The following is a 27949-nucleotide window of genomic DNA, read 5'->3' on the forward strand; positions in this document are numbered from 1 at the left end:
CATACCATTTCCATTTGTAGATGGTATCTTCAATAATGTATATTTACATATAATCTACATGTGAATATCATTATCTATAATATAAATGAAATTATGCAACTGATTATTGAGGAACAAGTCATCTCCCAATCTGAAAGCAGCAAAAGTCATTCATTTCACTCCTGACTGCAGTGCGGGCCCGGCTCGGCGGGAACAGCCTGCCTCTGCTCCAGGAGGCATCGCTGAGATGGCTTAGTTGGGGCTGGAGGATCCCACTTCCAAGATGGTGTGCCCACAGGGCTGGCGAGGTGGTGCTGGCTGGCGGTTCCTCTCCACGGGCAGCTTGGGCTTCCTCACAGCATGGTGGCTGGGTTCCAAGAGTGTCCATGGAAGACAAAATAGAAGCTGAGCATTTCCTAGGCTCCTCATGCAAGCTCACAGCGCCACTTCTGCTGGAGCCTATTAACCAGGCAGCCCCAGAGCCCAGGTTCAAGGGCATAGTCCCCTTCTCTAGAGGAAAGGCATGTCAAAGCACTTGGAGGCCAACTTTCACTACTCCCACGGCATTCAGAACAGCTCAGTAAATCTGAGTCATTATTTTTTCTTAATTTCTTTATTGATTAAGGTATTACATACCTCATCCCCCTATTACTCCCTATTACCCCCCAAACCCCCACTTCATGCCCTCACCCTTCTATTGTCTGTGTCCATTGGTTAGGCTTATATGCATGCATACAAGTCCTTTGGTTGATCTCTCCCCCTTACCCCTCCCCTCCCCTCCCTTCCCTCTGAGGTTTGATGGTCTGATCGATGCTTCTCTGTCTCTGGATCTGTTTTTGTTCATCAGTTTATGTTGTTCATTATATTTGGAGAAAAAGGAATCCTTTTGCACTGCTGGTGGGAATGCAGACTGGTGCAGCCACTGTGGAGAACAGTATGGAGTTTCCTCAAAAAACTAAAAATGGAACTCCCATTTGACTCTGTGATCCCACTTCTAGGAATAAATCCCAAGAAGCTACAAACACCAATCAGAAAGGATATATCCACCCCTATGTTCATAGCAGCACAATTCACCATAGCTAAGATTTGGAAACAGCCTAAGTGCCCATCAGCAGATGAGTGGATTAAAAAACTGTGGTACATCTATACAATGGAATACTACGCTGCGGTAAAAAGGAAGGAACTCCTACCATTTGCAACAGCATGGATGGAACTGGAGAGCATTATGCTAAGTGAAATAAGCCAGTCAGAGTAAGATAAATACCACGTGATTTCACTCATTTATGGAAAATAATGAACAACATAAACCGAGTCATTATTATGAGGAGAAAGCGTCAGCAGGTGACAGAAGCCACCCCAGCTGAGGATGTGGTCCCTCCCTCCCTGCAGGAGGAAGGGGCTGGGCAGTCAGGGAGGCAGCACCCATCAAGGAATGCTTCCCGGAAGTGATTACCTGTTCACCTACGCACTACCCTCTCGCCTGCTGCCTGCGTGGGGTTCTATGTAAGACTTATTTTAAAGAAAGGTGTCCCAGGAACCCCTGCCCCCAAAGAGAAAACCATTTTGAACATGACTGGAGTCCCTTAAGTTTTAGGGGTATCTATTCTATTTGGAACACAGCTTAGATTAGATCCAGGCAAAGGGGAAGTCAGTTTAGCAACACCCACTCGGGTATTTGTGCTGGGGGTAGGGAGGGTGAAACCCAGAATCAACATTTTGAGGAGTCATCTGTAAGCCAGGTGCCTCCTGGGGGCGGTAGGGGAGGGCAGGTGATGATGTGTGGGAATGCGCCCAGTGGGACTGGAAGAGGTGAAGGGAAGGAATCTTCACTTTTGCTCCTTTGGCAAAAAGCTCCATTCTCTCCTGGCAAACAAGATGGCCTGGCCCTGGTACATTAAAATGCAGGGCCGCAGGGATGGTCACTGGTGTCTGGGGGTGTGGGTGGAGAGTGCTTTCACTACGTGACCATCCCCAGTCCTGGCTTTTCCTCTTTTTAATTGTTCCCATCTGACATGTGATTCCTCTCTCCAGTCTCCTTGCCAAATGTAAGCTCTTTTGTGGTTTTAGCTGCGCTGGCTCTTTTCTTGGGTAGTTTTGTTCTCAGCCTCTCATTTGCTGTGTTGTGTCATCAGCTTCTTTCTCCTTATGTGGTGTCTGGGGCGAGGTCTGTGTGGGTCGCTGGGTGAGATGGGGGCGTCAAGTGAGTCCCAAAGGACACTGGGAGAGCAGAGACCCAGAGTGGCAGGCAGGACCCCGGAGGATGGGTGCGAACGGTGCTGTCTTTGCTCTTCCGCTCCCGGAGAAAGTAATGGAGGACAGCAAGCACCAGGGGAACCCTGAACAAGTCCCATAACCCTTGGAGGACAGCCTTGTGTGTAGGGGTTCAGGGGGCGGGAGGGGGGGCGGCTGTGAGAAGTGGGTGCAGAAGTGGGAAGAACACTGGCTTTGCAGCAATGATCTCTATTCGGTGCAGCGCAGTTCTTCCAGAACGGGCTGTGGGACCAGGTCAGGGATCCTCTCCAGGCAGGCATCCTGTCCCGGGATTTTATACACACACACATCGGTTGTGGAGCTCTGTGCACTGACACTGCCTTCTGCAGCTGAGGGGAGCCCCCATATTTTGTTTTTTGTTAATCCTCACCCAAGGATATTTTCCCATTGATTTTTAGAGAGAGTGGAAGGGAGGGGGAGAGACAGAGAGAGACACACCTTTGTTGCCTCCCACACACGCTCTGACCAGGACTAGGGATCAGCCCTGCAATTGAGGCACGTGCCTTTGATCAGAATCGAACCCGGACCCTTCAGTTCTCAGGCCAATGCTCTATCCACTGAGCCAAACCGGCCAGGGCTCTCCATGTGCTGAATGTGGGCGGGTCTTGCCTTCCCTGTGTCAGCTGCAGCTTTGCCACTGTCTCTTCTCCCGGTTTCTCACCTTCTTGCTGACTGTCTTCTCTCCTCCACACCACGTCTAATATATAGAATCACACATTTTTATTTTTAAAACATATTTTTACCTATCCTGCTCAACGCTTTCCCTTTCTGCCTACTTTAAGCGGCTCTCTTCTGATCGTGATCTAGCCCACAGGGTCTTTGATATTAGAGCTCAGGATTTCCTGTGTACTTCGAGATCAGCGCAGAAAAGGTAAAACACTGACACGATTCTTTCGTAGAAAAAAGGAAACTGTTTTCTCAGATTTTTCAGTACAGAGCAGGTGTTGCCTGAAATCCACTTATTTCCTTCAGTAAATCTTTTTCATAAATGCTCTTCCTTCATATCTCATGTCAGATCCTTTTACTTAGAGAGTCTCTGAAAGGCCCCATGTTGATCTGTTTTCTCTTTGTTCAACTGTATTCAGATTGTGTTTCCTAGAAACTGGCCAAGTGGGTTCGCCGTAGGCGCTGCTTTTCCACTTGTGAGCCGTCACACTGTCTCTCAGATCTCAACAGAAGGGACTGTTCCAGTTCAATGACCCAGCCATCCGCGGGTGGGAGGAGCCGGCCATGGCTTACCAGGCAGGGGAACACAGGTGATGCGTGCCTTCTTCTGTCTGGAGGAAACTCCATAGCCAGGGGCCCCTCTGGAGCAGAAATGGCTGCTTCCTATCTTCATAAACATGCCCTCCAGCAAGCTCAGTGATGTGGTCATCCCTGCCCATGTCCACCAGGTCCCAGCATCCGTGACAACTTTTGTCACCTGGGAAATGCCAATCACTGATACCGCCTCAGACTCTTGCTCTCAAGGCAAGGCATGAGACAGGACCTCGGGTTAGTCCTGAGTTCTGCCCCGTTGGAGGTGCTATTCCCAGTCTGAGAGGTGATCGAGAGGGGTCTCTGGGTAGCTGAGCCATATGGTCCCCCACCAAAGTACACAATCATGAGCACTTGCTACGTGTAGACCATACATTTTTGAGGCATTATTTGATCTAGCCTTCACAGACGGATAGTCATACGACCATCCGTAGATGAGCAAATGAAGTTCGGAGGTAAGTGACTGCCGTGGTACAGCATTCCTAACACTGGCAAAACTGATGCCCCCACCAAATGTTTGTTTCTGCAGCTCACATTGCTAATCCTAGCTGTTTTAAAACTGCAGAGACGAAAGACTGAAAATAAATAAAAGATGACATCAATCAAGGCTGCTTAAATGGTGGGGTGATGGGTGATACCCCTTTATACTTCTGATATTCCAAAATTCTCACAATGGCTATGTGTACTTTTATAAACAACAACAAAAAAATCTAAGTGATGGAGACTGGTGAAGCTCCAAAGAAACATAGACTGTCAGAATTGGTCAGGTGTTACAGACACCAAAGGGTTTGTTCTAAAGATGAAGACGCTGAAACCCGCATCAGCCACATGACTAGCGCGCAGCACAGGAACGGAGCAGAGACCACAGTGGAACCTGCGCTGCTGGGCTCCCAAAGGCCAGCACTCACGGTGAGTTTCTGGAAATTGCCGCTGCAGATTTGGCCCGAGGCAAATCCACTGGCAAAGCACACCACCGTTTAGGAAAATGCAGGATGGGACCCACAAGTCAAGACAGCGCCACTTAAAAGATGTCTGTATTTCCCAGCACGTTGTCAAGTGGTCATTTTCCGATCTTTAACCTCATTATCGTCATGTAAATTATGCAATTCTGATTCCAACAAGTACCTGTCCTGCCACCTGAGTGCTCTTCCTGGCGGCTCTGAGGAAGCCTGCCCAGGCCTGCCCGAGGCAGGACGGAGGGATGAAAGGTGGGCCCAGGCCGGTACGTTTGGGGGACTTACATTTCAGGCACGTGGTCTTCAGTTTTCCTTATACTACTTTCCCACAAATATAAACATGATAAAACTCATTCAGAAGACCTGTATATCAATAAGTCTGGATTATTCTGGCCGCGAGTGACAGAATACCCAAGCGATCTGGTTTAACCAAGAGGGACCACTATTGATGGGTGTAACACAGTCCACGGCAGGCTGGCGTAGGCACAACTGGACACAGGGCCTCGGGCGGTATCATCATGCTCTCCTTTCCCTCTCTGGGCTTGGATGAATCCATTCACATGTTCGTTTCCCGAGCTGCTACGTATGTGCCAGGACTTGTTCGCAGCTGGGGTATAGCAGGAGTGAAAAAGATAGGCAGGGATACATTTCCTGTTTTGGAGTGCTAGTCAACAGTGAAAACGTCAACAAAAACCAAACAAGAGCATGCCAAATACAAGAGGTGTTCAGGGAAAAAAGAAAAACTACACAAAAGGCAACAGAGTGAGGAGTGAAGAGATCAGCTCGCTACTCTGGATTGGGTGGCCAGAGTCGGCCTCTGACATCCCTGCTGATCGCCTAGTGACAAACAAAACCAGCCCCGCAAACGAGGGTGGACAGTCTGGCCAAGACAGAGGAAGCCCCGAGGTCCCAAGGCAGGGAAGGTCCTGGTCCATTTTAAGGTATTTGTCTATTCTTTTATTCATGACAACTTGGAAAAGGAGTCTGCATTTAATGAACAAATCTAAGGATGGTGAAAATTAATAAACTGAAACCTCGTTGAACGTGGAGTCCAGAAGCTGGAAGAGAGGTCTTCCATACGTGTCACTCTATGCACACTACTGAGCCCAACAGGAGGGACCCACCCCGCTTCCCTGACAGGGCATGATTCTACTTGCTGCCTCAGCAGGAGGAAGAAAGGATTCCTTCTGGCCTAGTAACAGCTCAGCCAATGGGAGGCTTCCATAACTCAGCCAACGAAAAGTCACTACACTTCCATCTTTCAGTTTCCTCCAATGGGCTCTTCGTTTACAACAGCGCCTCCCAAGTCCATAAAAGAGCATCCCTCTCCTTGGTTTCTCAAGACTTTCACATGGTTTGCCATTAGACCCTATATCCTGAATTACAATTCTTTGTTGTTCCTGAATAGTCCCATTTTGCTAGAGAAATATCTAGTGGATATCTGTCTATTTGGATAGATTTTCTTTCCGAAGTCTCCACAGTATTTTCATTGTAAATCCAAAAAGAAAATGTTTTTTCCAAGGGTGACTGAGTACCTTAAGAATATTTCCTTGAAAGTTCGTGCAAGGCCTGGCCTCTTGAGGCATAATAATGTACTTAAAATACACAGTAAGACCCTCTGGTGAAAAAATAAAATTTCCAATGTGTGTACATTTGAAAAAATAAAACCTCCACTTAAATGCTTATTTTGACATTATGCCCAGGATCAATGGCAAAAGTGCTTCTGTTTAGAAAGCATAGTTCAGCCAAAATCCAGCTTGTTTTTTAGGAACAAGGAACTAGAGGAAAAAACTCGGAAAACATAGGCATTGGGCTAATGGGAGTGTGAGCGCACCTGCGGGACTGCCTGTGACATAGGCCTGGATGACTCACTTTCCAAAGCCACTGTCTCCTACAAGCCAGCACTTCCTGCTGTGTGCGGCGGGGAGGGGGGGGAGGGAGGGGGGGTGGGCGGCGGGCGCCACTGGCCGATGGCAGAGCGAAGCCCAGGGGGAGGAAAAGGGCTAGAAAGTAAGGAGAGGACAGAGGGGAGCCCACTCAACCAAGGGTCCAGGTCGCACCAGCTCTCCATTTCCGACACCAGGACTGAGTTGAGACAAGTGGCTTGTACCCAGGAGGCGGAGGTACTTGGCTTCTGCGATTTGAATGCAGCTTTCCCCTCCAGCAGTGCCAGGCAGGGTCGCGGGGCACGAGCGTGCGTCCTGGTTTGCCCCACAGTGCTCCTGCGTCTGGTCCCTGCCACTGTCACCACTTACTCCCACTCATTTATTGCTCATGGGTCCCCTAAACCCTCCAACTGCTGTCTCTCCAGAGAACCAGCATGGCTATACCATCCAGTGGGCTAAGGACCATGATAAAGAGAACGGAATCCATGGGGAATTTAGCCTCCGGAGTGTAGGAAGTGTACTGATTAATTTCCCTACTCGTCAGGAGATCACCAGGCAGGGCCTGAAGGCTGTGACTTCCTAGAAAGAACGAACCTTGTCAAGGCAGCTCGTGTAGCAACAGTTCAGCTGCATCCTCCTATGCGGGCCGCTGGAGGTCCAGGTTGTCACAGACTGTCAATGGTCTGGGTGCGGCTCTCTAGCAGGGCCTCCTGCCGGGTCACTGGCCCTCTGCTGCCGGGCCAGCGCCACCTTCAGGGTGTTGGCACCCAGGTGTAAGCCCTGTAAGCAGGAGAGGGCCTGCTGGGCCGAGGCTGGGTCCTGGAGATGGAGGAAGGCCCTGTGCTGGGGGCTGCCAGGTGAGCTGCAGTGGGGCTGCGCCCGTTCCCTGAGGGCTCTCTTCAGCTCCCTCACGCGGGTGTCCCGGGGGAGGTTCCCCACGTAAACAGTGTCAGAAGGCACATCCGCCCTGCGGGGAACCTGCCTCCGGCTGGGCTGGGTTCCCGGGTCTTCTTACAGCGCCTGGCGGAGCTGCGTGCTGGCTGCGGGCTTCTAGGTGCGGGTGCTCATCCTTAAGCGTGACGTCTCTCCCGGCCTGCTTCTCTCGGGAGCGAAGGCTTCTGAGTACTGGGATCCTTCCCATCATCGCACAGCTGATCTGGAAAAGTAAAGCAGTTCCAGCTATTCAGGGTGTCCAAAGGGACCACGACTTGGTCAGGAGGGAGGAGATGAAAACCCCACAGGGGACTCTGCCCCACGTGCCCTCTATCTGCACGGTAAGCCACGAGCCCTGTGATGTGGGTCCCCGCTCTCTTACTCAGTGGCTCTGAGCCCCTGGCTAAGGGCATGCCACAGCAGCTGGCAAGAACGGGCAGCTTTCTCTATTCTCCCAGAGGCCAGAAGCAGAGAACCGAAGACCTCCCGCACAGAGGGGGCAGCTGAGGTCACTAGTATGAGGGTTACAGGGTCACAAATGGCACGTCCCCTGCTGACTCCCCAGGATAATGGTTTTTTTGCCTCCGTATCTGTCCCCTCCCCCTGACCTATGCCACTGGGCAGGATGAGGTCTAATAGGTCACAGGGATCCCCTCCTCCTGCTCTCCACCCTCCACTGAAGGAGCATTTCTCAGAGAAATGTGTCACTGAAACCGTGCAAACAAGGCAAATCTGAACTAGAACAGTTCCAGCAATGAGTGTAAAATAACAAACACCACACACACACACACACACACACACACACACAACGTTAGTCTCAATGGACAGGACTTCTATACAAAGGACATCTTTGTCTTCTTGGCCTAATCAATCAACAGATAATTCCTGAAACCTTCAACAAAGGAAAGGTAGGTGCCCCAGTAAATGAGGCTCAACTGTGGCGCCACCTAAACAGGCTGGAACTGCCTCTATGGGCCTGCAGTGTGGAGACTGCTGGCTCTGTCCTGCTGGGGCAGGGACACTAGGGCTGCCCGCGGGTCAGCCTGAGCCTGGACCACTGAGCCGGGGCAGAATTTATACTAATAAAAGAGTAATATGCTAATTAGACAAAGCCGCAGTGGCTGCTAGGGCCCAAGGCAGGCCGCCATGGTGGCAGCTGCAAGGGCCAAGGGCAGGCCGCCATGGCGGCAGCTGTGAGGGCCAAGGGCAGGCCATCGTGGAGGTGGGCAGTGGCAGCAGCAGCAGGGTGATGGGGGCGGTGCCTTCCCCTGATCACTCAGTCGCCTCTCGCAGAGGGAGGCCAGAGGCAGCAGCAGTGGCGGGTTGATGGGGGCAGCGCTTTCCCCCGATTGGCCCCGTCACCTCCCGCAGAGGTTAGGATTTCCTCCCTGGGACTCTCCCACAATTCTGTGCACAATTCCACAATGTCGGTTCATGGACTTCCAAACCACAAGAAGTGTACAGGCCTCAGGTTAAAAATCAATGAATTAGAGTAAGATTTATAGGAACACAAACACCTAAGAATAGCCTAGCGCAGTGGTCGGCAAACCGCGGCTCGCGAGCCACATGTGGCTCTTTGGCCCCTTGAGTGTGGCTCTTCCACAAAATACCACGAGCGGGCGCGCATGTACAGTGTGATTGAAACCTCGTAGCCCATGCGCAGAAGTCGGTTTTCGGCTCTCAAAAGAAATTTCAATCGTTGTACTGTTGATATTTGGCTCTGTTGACTAATGAGTTTGCCGACCAATGGCCTAGGCCTTCTTGCGGACTTAATTTAGTTCCTGGTCCAAGTAACACTCTGCACCTCGGCAAAGCCCTTCTGTGGGTCAGAGCCCTCTCCGAGTGGCCACCAGCCTTGCTCCCTGGCAGAGCAAATCTGGTTTTCCTTTACACGCTACAACCACGCTCACTGAAGCACGCGCTACCAGTCCCTTAGAGAAGCCTCTGCGAGCGGCACCTGTCCTTCTGGTCTTAGGAATGGCACAGACTCAGCTGCCATGGGAAGATGGTGCACAGACAGGCTTGCTCCTTCTCATGTTGCCCACTGTTCAGACACAAAGGAAAAAATCATGTCTGTGCCATGGGATTTCCACAAGATGTGACTACTCTTTTCTAATCGACAGGAGCTTTTAGCCCATTGTCCCTCCAAATTTCTTTTGAACGGATTCATCAAAAGGTGATTAAACTCACAGGCCTAGAGGCTCTGGGTCCCAAAAAATCCCAAAGATTATCTAAGTCCAGCCCACCCGACTCCTTCCCATGCCCCTGCTCTACCTTCCTAAGGAGTTCAGATTCTTGTAGTCTTTCAGAATATTTAAAAACTGACTTAAACTAGTCATAATTAGATTCTTCAGTTACTAGATATGGGTGTATAGAAAGCATGATCAAAACCTGCAATTACAATCAGAGAAAAAGTCTGACTATACCTACATGGAGGAGCTAAACGTTATTCCACGGCAAGCAGCAGCAGCGGGACCCGCAGGCCTCGGCCCCTGCTGTCTGGGCCGGGTGAGGGTGACCACCCCGCACGTGCTGTAACCCCCGTGGGTTTTGCCCGGTGAACCACAGAGCTCCCTCAGGCAGAAGTGTTCTCGGGGAACCTGGCCCACGGGGCAAGGCTCTACACTCGGGCGACAGAAGTTCATTTTAAAACATGTCACGTGAAGCAAAAATACGTCCTGCTGCACACATCCTAGGGCCGGTACGATACCACCTGCAACCAGCTGGAGAAGAATGAAAGGCTTTTACCCACAGCACACACTAGCGGGAAGTCTGCAGCACCCTCGCACCGGCAGGTGCAAAGGGCTGTTAGAAACTGGGATGCACAGATGCGTGCTTTCACGTAAAACTGCTTGCTTCAAGAGCAAGATGTTTATTGGGTACAAGGAATGACAAGCTAACGTCAGTGTAGTCTTCCACACTCCCCCACAAATTCTAAATGGAAAAGACCCCCGGCCGCGAGGCGGCTCCTGCCAGCTGCCTGCTGTTTCTGTGCTCTATGCCGACGGCTCGGCGACTGCTCCCCACGCGGACAGAAAGGCCTCTGTGAGCCAACCTGCGGCTGCACATCACACTCGGGACAGCTCCACGGCAGTGCTACTGTTTTTCCTGGCTGGCAATTAGGAACATTTGTTACATGTTGTTAACTTGCCATGTGCAATGAAAGATGTTGCTTGTTAATCAAACATAAAAAAATATTTCCACCCTTGTGTAACTAAAAAAATAGTAAAGAGCAAATTTGATTTTCTTTTATACGCTGCAATCACGCTTCACTGGAGCACACAGATATCAGTCACTCATGTACTCTTTAATGATTACATTAAAAGCCTGTCCCTACAAACACATGTTAAGTCCAATATAAATCAGGAATCTGACACTGCAGGCGTCTGTTGCCAACCCAAAAAGAAGAGCCTTGGGTTCCAATTGTACCTCAGCCACACACTGGCTTTACGATTTGGATAATGGCTTTCTTTCTGGCTCTCGCTTTCCTGAACCAGAGATAAGGAGACAAGGATGGGCGATCTTTAAAATCCCCCTCATTCTAAAATGCTAGGGCAGGTCTGAGCCGCTGCTGGCAAAGAGGAACAGAAACGCCACAAGTATTTCCAATGGAAATACAACCCTTCTGCGTGAGACTAGAGCTTATCACTGATGACAATGCTCTGAGGCTCCTCCAAATGCCCAGTGGAAAGGTTCGAGAGGAAGCACGCTCAGAAGAGGACAAGCCGGGAGATGGGCTGTCTTCCCCAGATGCCACCCAAGCCCTGAGGCGCCCACTAGCTTTCTAATTACAGTATCTCTAAGTCTAATGCTATAAACAATTGGCAGATAAATCCTAGTTGCTAGCCCTCCTAGTGATCGGCTCATTTCTGCTACCTATAGCTAGATGACTTGTGGAAGGAGACCTTGAACCTGGCTGCTAATCAGAATCCCACGGGTTTGCAAAGTAATTCTTAGGTCTGTGCCTGGAGACAGTGATTCAGGAGATGAATTATTGAAAAGCTCACGGTTACTCTAACGTACAGCCACTCCAGGCCTGGGGACAGCTGCCGCGCCAGATGGAGAACACAGGGAAAGAGATGCCTCCAAGCTGTGGCCAGCACTGGCCACGGGAGGCTGTGGCTGCCCTCGATGCCACGCGCTGACCCACCTTAGACCACGTGATTCCTGTTGGCTTTGGGCGCTCACACCCCGTGGCGATGACTCTGGTTGGAGTAAGAATATAGTCCACAGTGAGGTCGTGATCCTCAAGAAGCGCTTCAGGTATGTCGACGACCTGGGCAAACAGAAGTGGGTAAAGGAGCTGACGGGGAACACGCTGCAGTGTTCACGGCACTGTGCAGTGGAGGTCCCATCTCCCCAGATCCACTGGGAGCGGCCTAGCTGCCCCCTCACTAAACAGGTCCAGCCCCGGCTGATCAATGCCACTCATGACACAGTGCGGAGTGAAGGCGGGACTGGTCTGTCTCTCTCCAAGTCCCCTCCCTCCCCACGTCCCCCTCACTCTCTCGGAGGAGCACGGCAGTGGCTCGTTGGCCATAGGAAGCACCTGGCAGTCGTGGACGATGGTGACCACTGGCGTCCCCTGGCTGACTGCTCCCATCGACGCCATCATGGCATATTCAAGGTCAGCATAACCTTCTCCCTTCCCAATTCTCCAGCCTAAGAGACAACGCAGAGAATCAACACCTGAGTAGGGTCCGGGAATCATTCAGGAGTAAACTTTTCATTACGTCACAGTGAAGGGAGAAACGTGGACCCCATATCCCTGGCCTTCCACAGTAACTCCATAGGCGGCCCACTGAGAACGAACTTAAAGAGGAATCAGAGAGGAGTAACAACGCTGAATATGTACAGCGGCTAACACAACAACGAAGAGAACGTCAAACCGTTTAAACATGCTACAAAAGGAAACTGAGCCTGTATTTGTGTGAGCTTTGTGCTAGCAGGAATCCATTTAAAAACAATGAAAGAGCTGTTTATAAAAGGACTAAGAGTAACTTCCTACTAAAGGCAAAATCTTTTTCATCTCCTTCCCTTGAAGGGAAAATAAAAGCTCTAAAATCAGGGCTATGTGATTTAAGATGGCACAGCTACCCAATCAACCCTACAGCTCCTGAGGGAGGGTTGTATAAGCAGTACTAGTGCTATTTCTGCTAATTTGTAAATGGTAGCGTAACAAAGGGATTATTATCCAAGGCTGCAGGAGGAAAGAACGCGGCAGGACAGTAAGCAGTAACATGCCTCTGGCTCCCAAACTGAGCCCACACGGTCCTCTGGGTAGCAGCCATGACAGTGCAGAAATTCTGACTTCTACTTCACATCAGCCTCACCACCGAGAGTGTAAGTAAGCATCTGAGATTCAGATCTGATCATGCTATGTTTACAATTAAAACCCTTCAACAGCGCAGGCAAAGAAATAAGAGAAAGACAATTCAACAGAAAAATAGCAAAGGATATGAACCGTCCACAAAAGAGATGGGCAGATGAATAGCACACAGATGAGAATGTTGAATTTCACTTGTAACTGATGCAAATCAAAAGGCACATGAAATGCCATCAGATGGGCAAATCATTAAAGTTGGATGATTTTGGGGATTAACTCGCCGGTGGGAAGAGAGGCAAGGCATACGGTGCTGGGGGGGTGAGGTGGGCAGCCTTTCTGGTGAGTAATCTGACAACATCCATCAGGATTTAAAATCCTGTCAGCAATTCCTCTCCCACAGACAGGCCCCAAAGGCCCACGTAGGCCATAGGAAAAGCTAACACCTCACTCCAGCGCCATCCGCAAGGGAAGAAACTAAACCAAACCCTGAAGAAAACGAAATGTCCGTCAGCCAGGGCGATCAACAGGTCAGCCTGGCCGTGCTGACGGCAAAGACCTTGGAGACACGTCACCCACATGGCACCAAGCGCTGCGAGTGCTGCCGCCGTCCTGTGACACAGACACAGGATGAACACACAACCCATGCAGAACACACGCGACACCCGTGTCTCAGGTGGTGTGGGTGTCTGCACTGACACGGGCACTGCCGGCAGCGGGTTTGGGAAAGGAAGAAGGTGGGGGGGGGGGCGGGGGGATGTGACGCTTTCTGTGCCGTTCAAATTCCCCAAACACATGCAGGTGGTTTTGTTGCTTTAATCAGCTCGTTTATCTGGATGGTGAGATTTACAAAACACTTTCTTCTTCATACATCCCAAGCTAAACAAGAAACCCCCTGGTAATCTTGGAAAGAAGAAATGTTTGCTAATTTTCCATCGTCAGATCAGTCCAAATCCTGTCACTGGCCTCAAGGCCTCAGGAAAGCCGGCCCCAACAGCAAAGGGCCTGCTCCGAAGACCTGCCGCCTCTCCCTCGTTCCACCCGCCTGGGAACAACCGGCGTGCAAGCGCCAGCCCTGGTGTCACTTCTGAGATGAGGCCCTGCTCGAGGCTCACAGGTCCCTCCTCTGACCCGCTGCTGCCCGTCCTAACCTGATGCTGCGCACAAGGTCCTGCAATTCGGCTGCTGTCTGCTCCTCCCACTCACTGTGGGCCGGGCAGAGAACACCCACTGGCCTGGCTCCTGGCCCCTGGTGGGCACGCAGGAAAGGTGTGCTCACGTGCAGCCCCCTTGTGACAGATAAAGTATCTGTAACTGCACAGGAAACGCAAAGCATCTCCCATGTTAGCTCAGAGCTGGGAAAAGACAGAAAGTAAATTGAAGGTGAAGATACTGCAGACCAGCATTTAAAAACACCAAGCTCAATGATTGCCTTGGAGCATCTCTCACCAACTCTTTACTGAAAACCTCTCCTGAAGACAGAGCTGGACCTTGGCCAATTAATTTCAAAGAGAAAGCTTTGGGTGCCCAGCTGGCATGGCTCAGTGTTTTGAGCGTCGACCTATGAACCAGGAGGTCACAGTTCGATTCACAGTCATATGCCCAGGTTGTGGGCTCGATCCCTGGTGTGGGGTGTGCAGGAGGCAACCAATCAATGATTCTCTCTCATCATTGATGTTTCTATCTCTTTCTCCCTCTCCCTTCCTCTCTGAAATCAATAAAGACATATTTAAATAAAAACAAACGAACAAAAAAACAAAGTGTTTTGGGGAGGAGAGGAGAGAGAACACTTTCCTAGTGGGACCCAAATCACACTGTATAAGCAGGTCTGAGATTCCAGCAAAGAATCAGCAGATTGTTTTCAAAGAGCATCAGGCTGGGCTGGGGCAGAGCCCTGCAGGGGGAAGAGGTCCCTCGGGAAGCACAGGGGCCCACGCCTGAGGGTGCCAGGCAGAGCGCCGGCGCCACGCTGCTCACCTGCCTGCACCGCGAAGCACCAGGCCCCGCAGCAGGCGCGGGCACGTCTTGTCAGGGACGCTGCTGCTCCATAACAAAAGGTGTAGCAGTTAAGGTTTCCCACTTACTGGAGGCTCCCCAAAACCAGCTATTTACTGACATACTGCAAATAAATTCAGCTCGGTGCCAGTTAAGAACAGAGGGAAAACCTTTCACCACCTGAAGGGAACATCTCACTTTATTTTTCCTGTTGAGAAGAGTGAAAATACTGTAAGTGTTGAGTGGGGCCAGGAGTGGGAGGGACGGAGTTAACTCTTCACAATGAACGATAGGTGTACTGGTTTTGGAAGCCAGGCATGCGACCAGAAGCTGAAATTCCTTGCCGTCGGCGCCCAGAAGCCGAGCAGAGCCGCTGGAAAGCAAGCTGCAGGCCAAGTGGCCGCACTGGGGTTTCTGTTTTTAATCTTACCTTTTTCAGAAACAGCCACGGAGCCCACCACCACTAAGTCCACGAGGACCCTGGCGTCCAAGCCCACGGGAACACTGTAGTCCCTCACGCCCTGCGGAGAGAGACACGGACCTGAGCTTCCCCGCAGCGAGCGGCTGCCCCACCTCACAGTTCACAGGCGAGTGCGAGTCGGAATCAACCTCCTGCGAGAAGCAGATGCACGCGCAGCCCTACAACATGGCAGAGATGGAATTTCAGGAAAACCATTTTAGGATAATTTACCACAATGTCTTCCCAGGAAAGACGCCAAGAGGAACTGACAGCACAACTGGACAGGATATTAACTTCATGATTTTTAGCAAACCATTTTCCCATGCCACAGAAGAGCACCGTGATCAGAACATGGGCAGGCTCAGGAGTCCCTCAGAACTTGGTCCAGCTCCCTCTGCCCTGTGACCTCAGCAGGAGGACGCTCTCTGGGCTTCAGTTTCCTCATCTTTCAGACAGGGACACCACCCCAGGCTTGTTGGGCTGGTGTTACGATGAAATGATAACACGGAGGTACAGCATTTGGCACATAAGACGTGGCCACATTCATGCAGTATGGAAGGCTGGAGGCCATTACCTTCGTGTATAGCACACTCACTTCTGAAATATTACTTATTCAACCAAAATGCACCGAAAGTACCCCCATGTATGTTAACTAGTGGAGGCCCGTATTTAACGAATAGGGAAGCTGACAGGCCGTGATTCCGTTAACAAGGGCTACAGTTAATCTAGGAAACCACATTGGGACAATGTTCAGACCAGTACCTGGCAGAAGTGAATCACTGGGTGTGGTATTGGCCCGTCTCCCGTCTACAACTATATGACAAGCCACGTACAGAATCAGTACATGAGATTAGTTTGGGGGACTCCCGACTGTCAAACTAGTCAACAGTCCTGGTGTTCCCACCGCGGGAAAGCCCCTTTTCCTCACTCTCAATGGCCCTGGAGACAGGCATCTCATGTCCACAGCCCTTGTCCCCAACTCAGTTTTAATGGGCTCAGTGCTGGGCAGCCATAGTGAGCAGACAGCTGTGTGGGGCTGCTGGGTTGTAACTCTGTCTGTCACAATTCCTCTTCCCTCACTCAGCCAGCCTCACCTGCTAAGCCTCGCCAGACAGAGCACGAGCAAGCAGGAGTCTCCTGATTCTCCAAAGTCATGTTCCAATCAATAAAAAGAGTCACTGATGGGTAGACGGACTTATCATGTGATTGACACACTTTTCTGCCTGCCTGCGGGGTGGTTACTAGAACACTCCTGTATCCGAGCAAATACGACAAGGATGACAGACACAGATGGCTGGGGCGTGACGGTGGCAGGGGGCTGAGGTGGTGAGGACAAACTCAGAGACTCATCTTCCAAGAAATAAGGTGCCCCCAGAGTCTCCTAGAGTAGATAATGCACTGCGGCAGTATTTCTGCCACTAAGCTTTGGCAAACAAAATAATGATCGCACTAAAATTTGTATCTGCGTGCAGGCATGGCCTAAGTGTCTCTCCCCACTTCACCACTTTCCCTATGCCATAAAGTAAATGAAAATCTTTTTGAAGTTCATGACTCTGGACCTCTGATTTGGATCCAGTATCTCATGCTATAAAAATGCCCAAACCCTGCTGTTCAATCCTTATTAAAGTTCAGCCATGAGAACGGGTCTGGCCTTCTCGTGGGCCGTTATGCTTTCAGGAGTGCGTGTGTGGGACCAGCCAGTGCCGGCGCTCCATGGGGAACTCCTGGCAGTAAGCAGAGTGGCGGTCCCCTTTTGGAGGGGAGAGGGATGCTGTTTCGGGTGACAGACCACTATAGCAGCACCAACCTGGACCTCGATCCCAGGAAAAGACTCTGTTACTGTCATGAGCCTATAATTTACATGGATCACAACCCCTGTCGCTCCAAGAAACGTGGGCTCAAATCTGCAACCCAGGTTGCCAAGGGAAGAGGGTCAAAGGGCTTGCAATTTTGAGGAGCATCCTGAACCACTGCTGCCTCTTATTCTTCTATCCTTATTTTCCCTTTGCTCCTTTTCCCACACATATTTTATTATTTTACTTTATTATTATGTACTATTGTAAGCCTCATCAAATTCTATTTTTGGAATACAACAGGTTATCAATAAACTAGAGGCCCAGTGCACGAATTCGTGCACAGGTGGGGTCCCTCTGGGTGGCCTGCAGGGATCGGGCCGAAACCCGCAATCCAATGCCACCTGCAGCTCCTACCTGCTGCTCCCGCTCATCCGGCCCCACTGTGCCTGCCGTGGCTCTCGCCCAATCAGTCCTAAACGGGAGAGGCTCGCGCTGCCACACCAGTGCTCACCAGCCATGAGCCCTGCATCTGGCGCCCTCTCAAGGGGAATGGCCTGCGGGGTTGGGCTGAAACTGGCTCTCTGACATCCCCCAAGTGGTCCTGGATTGCGAGAGGGCACAGGCCAGGCTGAGGGACCCCACCGGTGCACGATTGGGCCGGGGAGGAACCGTGGAAGGCTGCAGGGTGTGTCTGGCCCATCTGGCTCAGTCCTGATCGGCCAGACCCCAGCAGCAAGCTAACCTACCAGTCGGAGCATCTGCCCCCTGGTGGTCAGCGCACATCATAATGACTGGTCGACCATTTGACTGTCTGCCCTCTGGTGGTCAGTGCACGTCATAGTGGGCGGTTGAGCAGCCTTAGCATATCATTAGCATAATATGCTTTGATTGGTTATTCGGTTGTTCTGCTGTTCGGACTATTTGCATATTACCCTTTTATTATATAAGATAATAATAAAGCATTCAGTTTTTACACATTAGACTTAAGTGAAAAATCCCTGTAAGAAAGGAATATCTTGATGCCCTATTTTTTATTCCAGTAAATTAAGAATCAAATGACCTGGGTCTATTCTAGGAGTCTGAAAAACCACCAAATTCTATTTCTTTATCTGTAAACTACAATACAAATTCCATTATAACACACACTAAAGTAATAGTTACACACTTTGGTTTTATTATATGGTGAGGCATTCAGGAAAATCTTATATATAATATCAAATATATATATATGTATATCCTCATATATACATACCCATTTATATACATATACATATATAGGGTGTCCCTCCCAAATGTATACATACTATTGTGTAGATTTCATTACATTTAAAAAATGAAATGAATTTTAATAAATACTGCCTTTATAACTATTCAGAGTGTGTGTGCATTTTTTACATATATATATATATATATATATATATATATATATATATATATATATATATATGCAATAATTAATTCACAACTGGTGAGTCATTCCAATTGAACATATTTTGGAAATTCTATCCTGTGTCCCCAATTGCTCTCATGGCCTTTGATAAAAATCTACAGACCACTAAACATCACAGATTAACACTAGAGGGCGCCAGAGTACCAGGTAATTTGTTTTTCCTTTTTTAACAGAATTTATAATCTGCCAGCTTGGTGCAAAATAGAAACCAAGGTACAAAAATAGAACCCGTGTATTCATCGTGTTTCTACCTGGCTCCCTTCGTGACAGGACTGCTGAATAATTTTTAACATCTCTGTTCATTGACTTAGACAAAAATAAATTTCCAGCGTTGTGGTGAATTATAGGCTATTCTAACTGAGCAGAAGCTGCAGCTGAGAACAGTTCTCTCCTCTGGCACTTACCTGAGAGGTGGCACATTTTCTCAGCATGTCTTTAGTTGCCCCAGGAGGTGGTGTGATCCGATTAAATAACCCTGTTCTCAGTCTTGGTGTTGGAACCAACAATGTTTTTTTGCTCTTTTAAAAGAAAAACAATCGATAAATTATAAAATGAAATAGGAACTTTCTTGCGTATGTTTTTAACATTTCAGGAGTGAGACAAGTTACTATTATCTGCAATTTCTTGCTGTCTGCCAAGGAAATGACTTGTTTGCAAACAAATAAATAAATGTGGGGGTTCATTTTACTTACAGACACTACTTTCCCCAGCCTTTCACAGGGCATTTGTTAAATGGCTAATTCTACTTCACTTGCCAATGAAAACTGTGACATGCAAAAAAATGACAACACAAATCCTGTTCTTATAAAATTTCCAACCATAACTTTCCCATGTCCCCTGTTCTCAGCATTAAGTACTATATAGTTACTGTTTTAATTTGAAACTAGTCGCTACAGCTACATTAATAATGTTTTGCAATCAAGCATTTAACTCAAGTTTGCTGTTCAATAAATCACAATCTAAAAGGTCTGCACTTGATAGAATCAATATTATATATTCATCTGTGTCAACAGCCCTTATCTTCTACAGTGGAACCTCGGTTCTCTTAACTAGGCTGTTCAAGAAGCGATTTGTTCGAAAACTAAATCATTTTCCCCATTAGAAATAATGTAAATTGAATTAATCCATTCCAGACTCCCAAATGATTCCGTTTTAACCTTTCTTCTATACAGTACACGTCTAATGTACTGTTTAATCTATAAATAAATACTTTTTTCTTATATTTATCGAACCACCCCCTACTAACCTTAAACGAATTTTTCATGTACCACTGCCTCCAACATGCTCTCCTGGGCTAACTGCCTTTCATTAATCCAATCAACAACAGTTTTTTCACGTATTCAATTGCCTGTGACTATGGTTTTGTGAGCACTTTCAAATCTTTCTCGACATTAGCACTCCGGATGGCCTCTTTATGTTTTAAAATTGTGCTAATCACCAGCAACAAAAGCATTCTCTCCTTTGTTTGTTGCCTAAGAGACACTTTTTTGTCTTGCTGAGGTATCAGCATGAAAGGGCTGTCAGGTTGAAAAATATAGTTTTGGTTGACAACTGAGATCTTTTTTTCTGTGAACCAAATTGGTCAACATGGGAGCGGTTGGAGAAACGAGGTTTGACTGTATTTAGTCTCAGATTGTGAGTGCCAGAGGACACAGGGCTTCTCCGAGTGGGTGCCCTGGGCAGCAGCCACAGAAACCCCCGGCACTTGTTAGAAATGACTGGAAGCCGGCCCAGCAACCTGCTTTAACAGCCCACCTGGTCAGTCAGGAGAACCACTGCCCCCGGGCATCTCTGTTGATCACCCAGGGGAGGGCCACAGGCAATCATAACACTCATAAAACCTTTTGTGTAGAAAATAGTATGCCTCAGTTTTTGTGCAGGAGAAGCCAGTCTGAGGCCAATAAAAGACCCATGAAATCAGTTTGGCTTACTTAAATAAACATTTTCAACCACAGAGAAGAGTATTTCATACAAGCAATGACCACATGCTATTTTCCTTTTTGAGCGCTAACTAGTGTTGGGTTCCTGGCATTTGCAGTCTCCAGATGACTCTGGTACACTGAAGGTTGATTCCGGTTACTCCCTCTTTTCTGGAAGTTGCTCACCCTGTAGCTCAGCAGATCTCAACCTTAGTTGTACGTTAGCAACTCCAGACCCGCTCAGAGCCTCTGACTCAGAACCTGACTTCAGTGACAGACATCTTCAAAGCTCGCGGGAGGGTACTGACGTGCAGTGAGTGTTGGCAAGCACAGCCAAGGCCAGTGGTTCTCAAGCACAAACCAATTCAAGGCCTGGGGTTGAGCCGGGGAAGCCAGGTGTGGTCTGTGGCCGTGTGCAGCACCAGCCCTGCTTGCACTCAGATGGGACTGGGGAACCTGCAGTTTCATCTGCTTCCTACATGATTGGTAACCCACCACACGAAACCACTGATGAACTTGTAGCCCTAGAGCATAGGGCCTGCAGGTGACGTTGTGTGCTTCTCACCACTCCGTCCCTATGCCTGGCAGAGCCTGAAACACAGCGTGGCTATTTACTTCCCCTAAATAAATAAAGTGACAATGAGGACTCAGTGGTCCCATCTAGTCTCTACCATTCTCACGTGTGACTTAGTCAAGACACTTGACCTCTCTGTGTCTGGTTTCTTCAATGTCATATGGGAAGAGAGATCTCTCCTACAGGGCTGTCAGTAGGATTAAATGAACATAGGAAAATGTTTAGAGAGAAATGGGTTTCATTGCCCTAACCGGTTTGGCTCAGTGGATAGAGCGTTGGCCTGCGGACTGAAGGGTCCCAGGTTCGATTCTGATCAAGGGCATGTACCTTGGTTGCGGGCACATCCCCAGTGGGGGGTGTGCAGGAGGCAGCTGATCGATGTTTCTGACTCTCTATTCCTCTCCCTTCCTCTCTGTAAAAAATCAATAAAATATATTAAAGAAAAAAAGAAATGGGTTTCATATATATCTGCTCACCGTGGGTCCTTCACTGCTGCTGCTATCACCACCTCTGGTTCATTAAAGTGCTTTACTGACCAGGAAAACAAGGCTGGCAAGGAAGAATGCTTCCAGAAGAGCCTACACCAGAGGCCTCTCGGGGCTGAACCGCAAACAGAAGACAGAATCACTTCCTACACCGGAGAGTTGAAAGAACCGGAGCAGGATCCCTACACTCTCCCCATGCCCGGTAAAATTACTCCCTGGTACTCCTTTCACCACGTGGGACGAAAGGTGCCCTGCAGGACCAAGGCTTCTCCGGAGGCAGAAGAGGCGTAGAAGAACCGAGTCACCGCACGAGGCGAGGGAGGGGAAGTCAGCATTCCGAAGACCCCGCCCCGCTGTTCTCAGTACTGCATTCCCATTATCAGCAGCCATGTGTTCAGCAAAACATAACCCATTCATAAAACTAGTGATTTGAATGTTACTGCTTTTAAAGTTTTGTTTGTACTTAATTTACTAGTATATGTGTATTTTCATTTTATCATTGCATAAGAGCTATGAGCATTAAAATGTATACCAAGTTTTATGTTTGCACTTATTGAATTATAATAATTTAAAGCAACCCTGGAGAAATTTTTTTTTTTCTTGAAAGGGGGCCTATACTGTTAAGAAACACTGTTCTAATTTATATATTTTGGGGACTCAAGAGATTCCTGACTCATGGGTTATCACTGCAATGTTACAAAGGTAGCAGAAAGAAAGAAACATATTGTAATCTTTCCCTTCTGATGAAGCACATCAGAACTGAGAATGCCTCCATGTCATCATCTTGCACGTCTTTTATCTTTGAATTCCGGAAACATCCAGGACTTCTGACTGACAGACTGCTGAGCAAGTGAGAGACTTCTGGACTGTTCCTGGAAAAACAACTCCAGGGCACGTTCTGCGTGGGAGGGCCTAGAAGAACCAGCCTTCTGAGTACAGGACTGCACGCATTCACCAGCCACCCGGTGAGCGCCTTCCCGTCAGGGCCAGCGCTCCGTGCAGGGAAGTGGGATTACCTGCAGTGCCAGCAGCCGAACGCCTTCCAGCGGTTTATCGGGGTCCACTTTAACTTCCTGCGTTCTGGCAAAAACTTCGAGGTCTTTGATGTTTTGGCAAGCCAGGTAAGAGCCCTGGGTAGGCAAGCAGACAGAGTTGCACTTACGTCGAGGACGAAGAAGCGAGCGTTTTTCTGGGGAGCATCAGGGTTGACTTTAATGGTCCTGGCCATTTTGAACGCCTGCAAGCGTGGGAAGTGCTCAGCGGCCCGAGAAGCACCCTGTGTTAAAGGCAACCGCACGTTACTGAGGACAACTGCAGGCTGAGCACCTGCTCCAGCATCCCTCCCAGACAGCGGAGGCACTCGTCGTGCGTGAAACAGGATTTAGGAGTCACACAAAGAAACGTCTAAGAAAGCAGCCAGGGTAGAAAGGGGCTGAGAAAGCTGGCCTAGCCCCAATTTGTTACTGAAATAAAACACACTCCCCCAAAGGGTACTGATCATGTGTCAGCTTAATGAATTTTCACAAAGGAACACACCTGTGAGCCACCACCTGAACAAGAAAGACCATATGAACCCAGGTTAGAGCCCAAGCCCGGAACCCCCGTCCCTGTCCTAGCTGGTTGCTTCTGAAAGATTATCACTGACTCTGTGCACCTTTCATCCTTTCCCTGTACTCACGTACAGTTCTCTCCCTGGAGTAACAAGCACTAAAACAAAACAAAGTAGCGACAAAACCATCCAAAAGAGCCGTTTTTCAGAAGAACAGGATGGCCTCGCAACCAGCTCAGCTAAGGACCAGGCAAGGGCTGGGGCCTGCTTCTCGGGAGCCGGGCTGGGAGAGAGTGTCCAGCCCAAATGGGGGTGATGGCAAGCACATGGGCCACGTCCTTCGGGCCCGACAGAGCAGTGTATTTTCAACAGGCACTTGCTTTTTCTATCAGGAAACATGTATGCCAAGCATTAGAGCTGTGCATGTTGCCTTTTTCAAGCAAACTTGTTCCTATTGGTCCTATCACACAGACATCTTTGACTGTCTTCTGTGCTGAGCGGCTGGGAACCTGAGGCCCAGAGTCATCCGGGCCTGGTGAAGCCTCCCTCTTTCCAAAGGTGCTAGCAGTGGGCTGACATCTCAGAGCACATCACCCTTTCTATCCTCGGGGACCCAATTTTGTAAAAAGGCACCACAATAACATGCGTTCAGCCGGGATAAACATTTCATTCTGCATCAAATAGTAAATGTATACTGAGAACCACGTCGACAGGACAACCCACCAACCCACCCTGCACAGAAAGGCAAGGGGCCCCGAGAGTGAAGGGACACCCCGAAACACAGAAACACCCCCGCCGGGTGGTTTGGATTTCACACCATGGAACAGGGTGGTAACTGTATTACTAATGCTATTCATTTAGGAATACCGTTTCCCTCTTGAATGCTCTGGGGATGTTTCAGTACCTTGAAGTTGGGAATCCTATGATGGACAGGCCGGGGAAAGTCTGCTATATTTTGTGATTCCATGTAGTCCCAGATCTGCTCCCGAATGTCCTGTTTGGAAACACCTATCATAACAAGGGTGTCTGATTAAACAGCGGCAAGGAATTCCACGGCGCATGCACCCCAGAGCCTCTCCCACGCCTGCTTCATGCACCCTCCACTCTACAGATCAGACCAGGATCTAGGGCTTCTGAACTCTCCATCATAAAATCAGGGTTAGTGGTAAGTTCTACATCCACGACAAATCATTAAAGTCCAACGATAGAGTAAACTCAATATAATTCCAATGTTTAACCCAGTTCTACTAACCTGTAGCAGGAGAACAAAATGCAACCCACACCATGTAACCAGCATCGCCAGGGATGCGCGTTGTGCTCAGTCACGGCGCTGTCACTCAGCACTGTCTATTCAGTCTTGAAACAGCTATGATTGGTCTACTCCTGCTGTAAATCCAGCAAGCTTGCCTTAGCCCTAAGTGATGTGCAAACTGGCTATTATTTGTGATTACCAACTACAACCCCCTTTGTTAGTGTGGGAATCTTTCCTTCTACATCCAACTTTGGAAATGCAATTTTAGGCAACAAATATACTGTACTTAGATTGTGGCAGTCCTAATAAAATTTGCATTGGCTATATGCTCCTATTGGAGTGAAGAAATATAAAGGCAGTTTCCAGTTAAGGAGAAAAACAAAACCAGCACTTTCATATAGACACATTTAAAAATATTCACTGAATTTTGTTGTTGTTGTCCCAAATGGATAACCTTGTACAGAAGTTTGTTCCAAATCACTTTGTATCTACTACTTGTTTTCATAACAATTTATTATACGGCAGCACTGTGAATTATGAAGCAAAGCATTTATGTGGTCATCGCCTTCAGTGATATACTCTTACTACCAACCTAGAAGTAGATTCAGTGCCCAAATGTAAGTTACTGTGACAAGGAGTGCTATCTCTGTACCCAAAAGTCCCCGCGGGATAGGTGGACATGGTGCCTGGGGGACGTGCGTCTCTGGCACGGGCAGCGAAAGCGGACCTCTTCTTCGCAGAGAACGTAGATGGTGCTCACCACAACTAAACACACTCAGACCGCGGACCTGAGCTTCCACACACAGCGTGTGGCTGGGCCTCTCTCATCACGCAGGCAGGAAGCAGGGGCAGGTTTAACCTCTCAGATCGTCCATCTCCCTTAAATGAGTGGAAGCTGCTCACAAGTGACACGGAGCAGCCTCAGCCAGAGGAAGATGGAGTCACCTGGCTGGGAGTGGGATGGGGCTGGCAGCCAGGTCCTCACCGTAAACATTTCTGAATTGGGTGGCTTTGGAACATTTGGATAAATGCATCCTAATAACTTATTATTATTATTATTATTATTTTTGTAAATGGACTTTAAAACCATACAAAAGGATCTGAAATGAAAAGTATCTCTACTTGCCCTCTGCCAGGTACCAGGCCCTTCCCCCAAGGCAGTCAGTGCATCTGTTCCTTCTAGTGAATTCTTCCCAGGTCTCTCAGGCTTCACACAAGAGATACTTGTATTCTCACCCTCATTTGCTTCTCCACGGAGAGTGCACTCTCCACACAGCTACACACACTGCTCTGCACTTTGTTCCTTTACTTAATATCTTGCCGATTAGCCCATTTGGCATCTAAAAGCACCCTCATATTTTTTGCAAGTTGCACAGTATCCCACTATATGAACAGGTTAAAATTTACACAAGCAGTCCCCTACTGATGGGCAGTAAACAGGCGGTTTCCAGCCTTTTGTTACTGATGTATGCTTTTATATCCCTCCGCACATTTTATATCAATTGTTAACCCTCTATGTGTAGTTCTAAGGCAGTGATGGCGAACTTATGACACGCGTGTCAGCACTGACACGCGTAGCCATTTCTGATGACATGCGGCCGCTGAGGCTGAAACATTTGCAAAATAATGTTTTTTCCTCAAAGTGACACACTACCTGAGTTATGCCCAGTTTTTTGGCGAAGTTTGACACACCAAGCTCAAAAGGTTGCCCATCACTGGTCTAAGGTGTAAGGGCCACAGCTAGAGGTTTCCACTGCCTGCGCCCTCAGACTAGACCTAAATCCCCATGGCATAGCGTGCATAGAAGGCCCTTCCCAGCCAGACCCCAGAGCCTCCTGCAGCCCAGCCCAAACACTGCTGGTGCCTCTTAGCCCTGGCCGTGTTTCTGAACCACTCCAGAAGTAAAAAGGCAGACTCGGTGTGCTTAGGGAGCACACATTCCTAAAGATGCAGGCTGAGACTGTGCTGCTGTCCGCTGGGCGGGCCACACAGGCAGCTTCCGGCGCTCAGCTGTCATTTCCTGCCGGGGGCTCTGCACCTGCTGGCCTCTGCTGGGAAGTCTGTTCAGCTCCCTGTCCCTCTGGCAAACTCTTTCTTCGAGGCCCAGCTTTGGCACCACCTCCAGGAAGTCTCCCCTCCTCCATTCTGCTCCACTCTTTTTGCAGATCCCTCTGTTGTAAGGTGTGGAATGAACTGCAAGACTCTGCTGGCCACTTCAGCCTCATCTCCCATCATTCCTCACTTCAAATTCAAAAAGTGGCTCAACCACTGATGGTCCCTGGCCCCCCACACCTGCCCACCTCTCTCATTTCCAGGCCTTAATACTTCCTCTCCTCTCCCCTCCTCCCAGGTCCAGCCCCTCTTCTCCCTTCAGGACTGAGCCACCACCTCCCCCAGAAAGGATGCTCTGAGTACTCAATCAAAGACAGATGTCCTTCCTTTAAGGACCCAGAGGCCCTGGCTGAACCAAAGCGCGGAAAGCTCTAGGGTCAGTTGCATAGAGCATCATTCTGATATGTCAAGGTTGTGGGTTCAATCCCCAGTAAGGGCATATACAAGAATCAACACAAGAATGCATAAATAAGTGGAACAAAAAAATTGATGTTTCCCTCTAAAATAAAAATTAAAAAAAAGAATCCAGAGCACCCTCACCATTTTCTTGTGTTTTTCCAAAACAGAAACAATTACATTGACACAACTATCCTAAGGCTATTACATTATCACTTTCACTAACAACCCAGAAGTCCTACAATATCCCTAACAGGACCCTTACTGTGTGGAACACAAGACATGCAGAAACTGGGGCCCTGCCCTGGAGCGTCCATTCATCACAAACATTTGAGTGACTCCCATTCAGAACGCACTGGGCTAATTGGGAGGGGCGGGAGAGAATACAAGGGCACGTCCTTACCCTTGGAAAGTTATGAAAACATAGGAAATGGTCAGAATAATAAAAGGCGACATATATTATTAATGTGTGACATGCCCGACCCTGTGCTGTAGTTGCGGGTCAGGTCAGCTTGGGTTTCACTCTTCTTTCTCCCTCTAGCTCTGAGCTCAGTCCTGGCACGTGGCAGCATCTCCAAGGGTCTTTTTTCTCACCCCACTGTGTTGTCAGCAACTGCTTACCGTGCAGTGTTCACGCTGCACGTGGTCATGGCAGGGCCCTGGCGCACCGTGAGCTCTATGTGATCTGTGCCAGGCAATCCTGCAACCAATCACCAAAGCCCAGGGAACTCTGGGCCGAGCCTCCCCAGTGCCTGGGACAGCCGAGGCATCCGTTAAGAAGACAATGACGAAGGGCCCCAGCGTTTCGGTAACACTGGTGTCGTCCCGTTTCCCGCGCGGTAAAGCAGGAATGGTATGGCAGGGCAGATCTCTCGGGAGCATTTGTGAGGATTGGTACGGAGCTACCGGACACCACCTCCAGGCCGGCAGACAGCCCTCCTCCCTCTGATCCCATTATCCTGGTATCCCGCCCGCGTTCGACCCCAGCCCTCTTCCGCGTGACCCGTCCGTCTTTCCCAGGGGCCCTCCCTGCCCCCTTCCTTCCCTCCGTAGTCCCTGGGCCCCCCGCCAGATCCGGGACAGGACCCTCACCCGCCCTGGACTCCATGGCGACGTGGTCAGTGCGCGACCTCCGGGCCGGGCCGGCGCAGAGTGACGTCACCCGCGTGCGCCGTTCCCCTCCCCCCCCCCGCGCCTGCGCGCTGGCCGCGGAGCTGGGACGGAGGGGTCGCGCGGAGATGGGGGGAGCGGCCGGGAGAGGGGTGCCCCTGCCTGTGGTATTTTCGTGGAGCCCGTCGGCGTGGAGCTTCGGCTCCCACGTGCGTTTGCCGGGCGCCGTGGCTGCGGACGTGAACA

General features: G+C 49.4%; 1 protein-coding gene across 1 annotated transcript; it reads right to left on the reverse strand.

Annotated features, from left to right (window-relative positions):
* Positions 1 to 778: 778 nt before the first annotated feature.
* On the reverse strand, positions 779 to 27761 carry MTHFSD (methenyltetrahydrofolate synthetase domain containing). Its single transcript, XM_079800561.1, is given in 11 exon segments — positions 779 to 7199; positions 7201 to 7237; positions 7240 to 7313; positions 7315 to 7505; positions 11433 to 11558; positions 11832 to 11944; positions 15031 to 15121; positions 18711 to 18824; positions 22301 to 22414; positions 23738 to 23841; positions 27686 to 27761. Coding segments are annotated over 11 exon segments (1155 nt in total). The 5' UTR covers positions 27702 to 27761; the 3' UTR covers positions 779 to 7024.
* Between the last annotated feature and the right edge of the window lie 188 nt (positions 27762 to 27949).

This window comes from Cnephaeus nilssonii, assembly GCF_951640355.1.
Source record: "Cnephaeus nilssonii genome assembly, chromosome: 20".
Classification (NCBI taxonomy): domain Eukaryota; kingdom Metazoa; phylum Chordata; class Mammalia; order Chiroptera; family Vespertilionidae; genus Cnephaeus; species Cnephaeus nilssonii.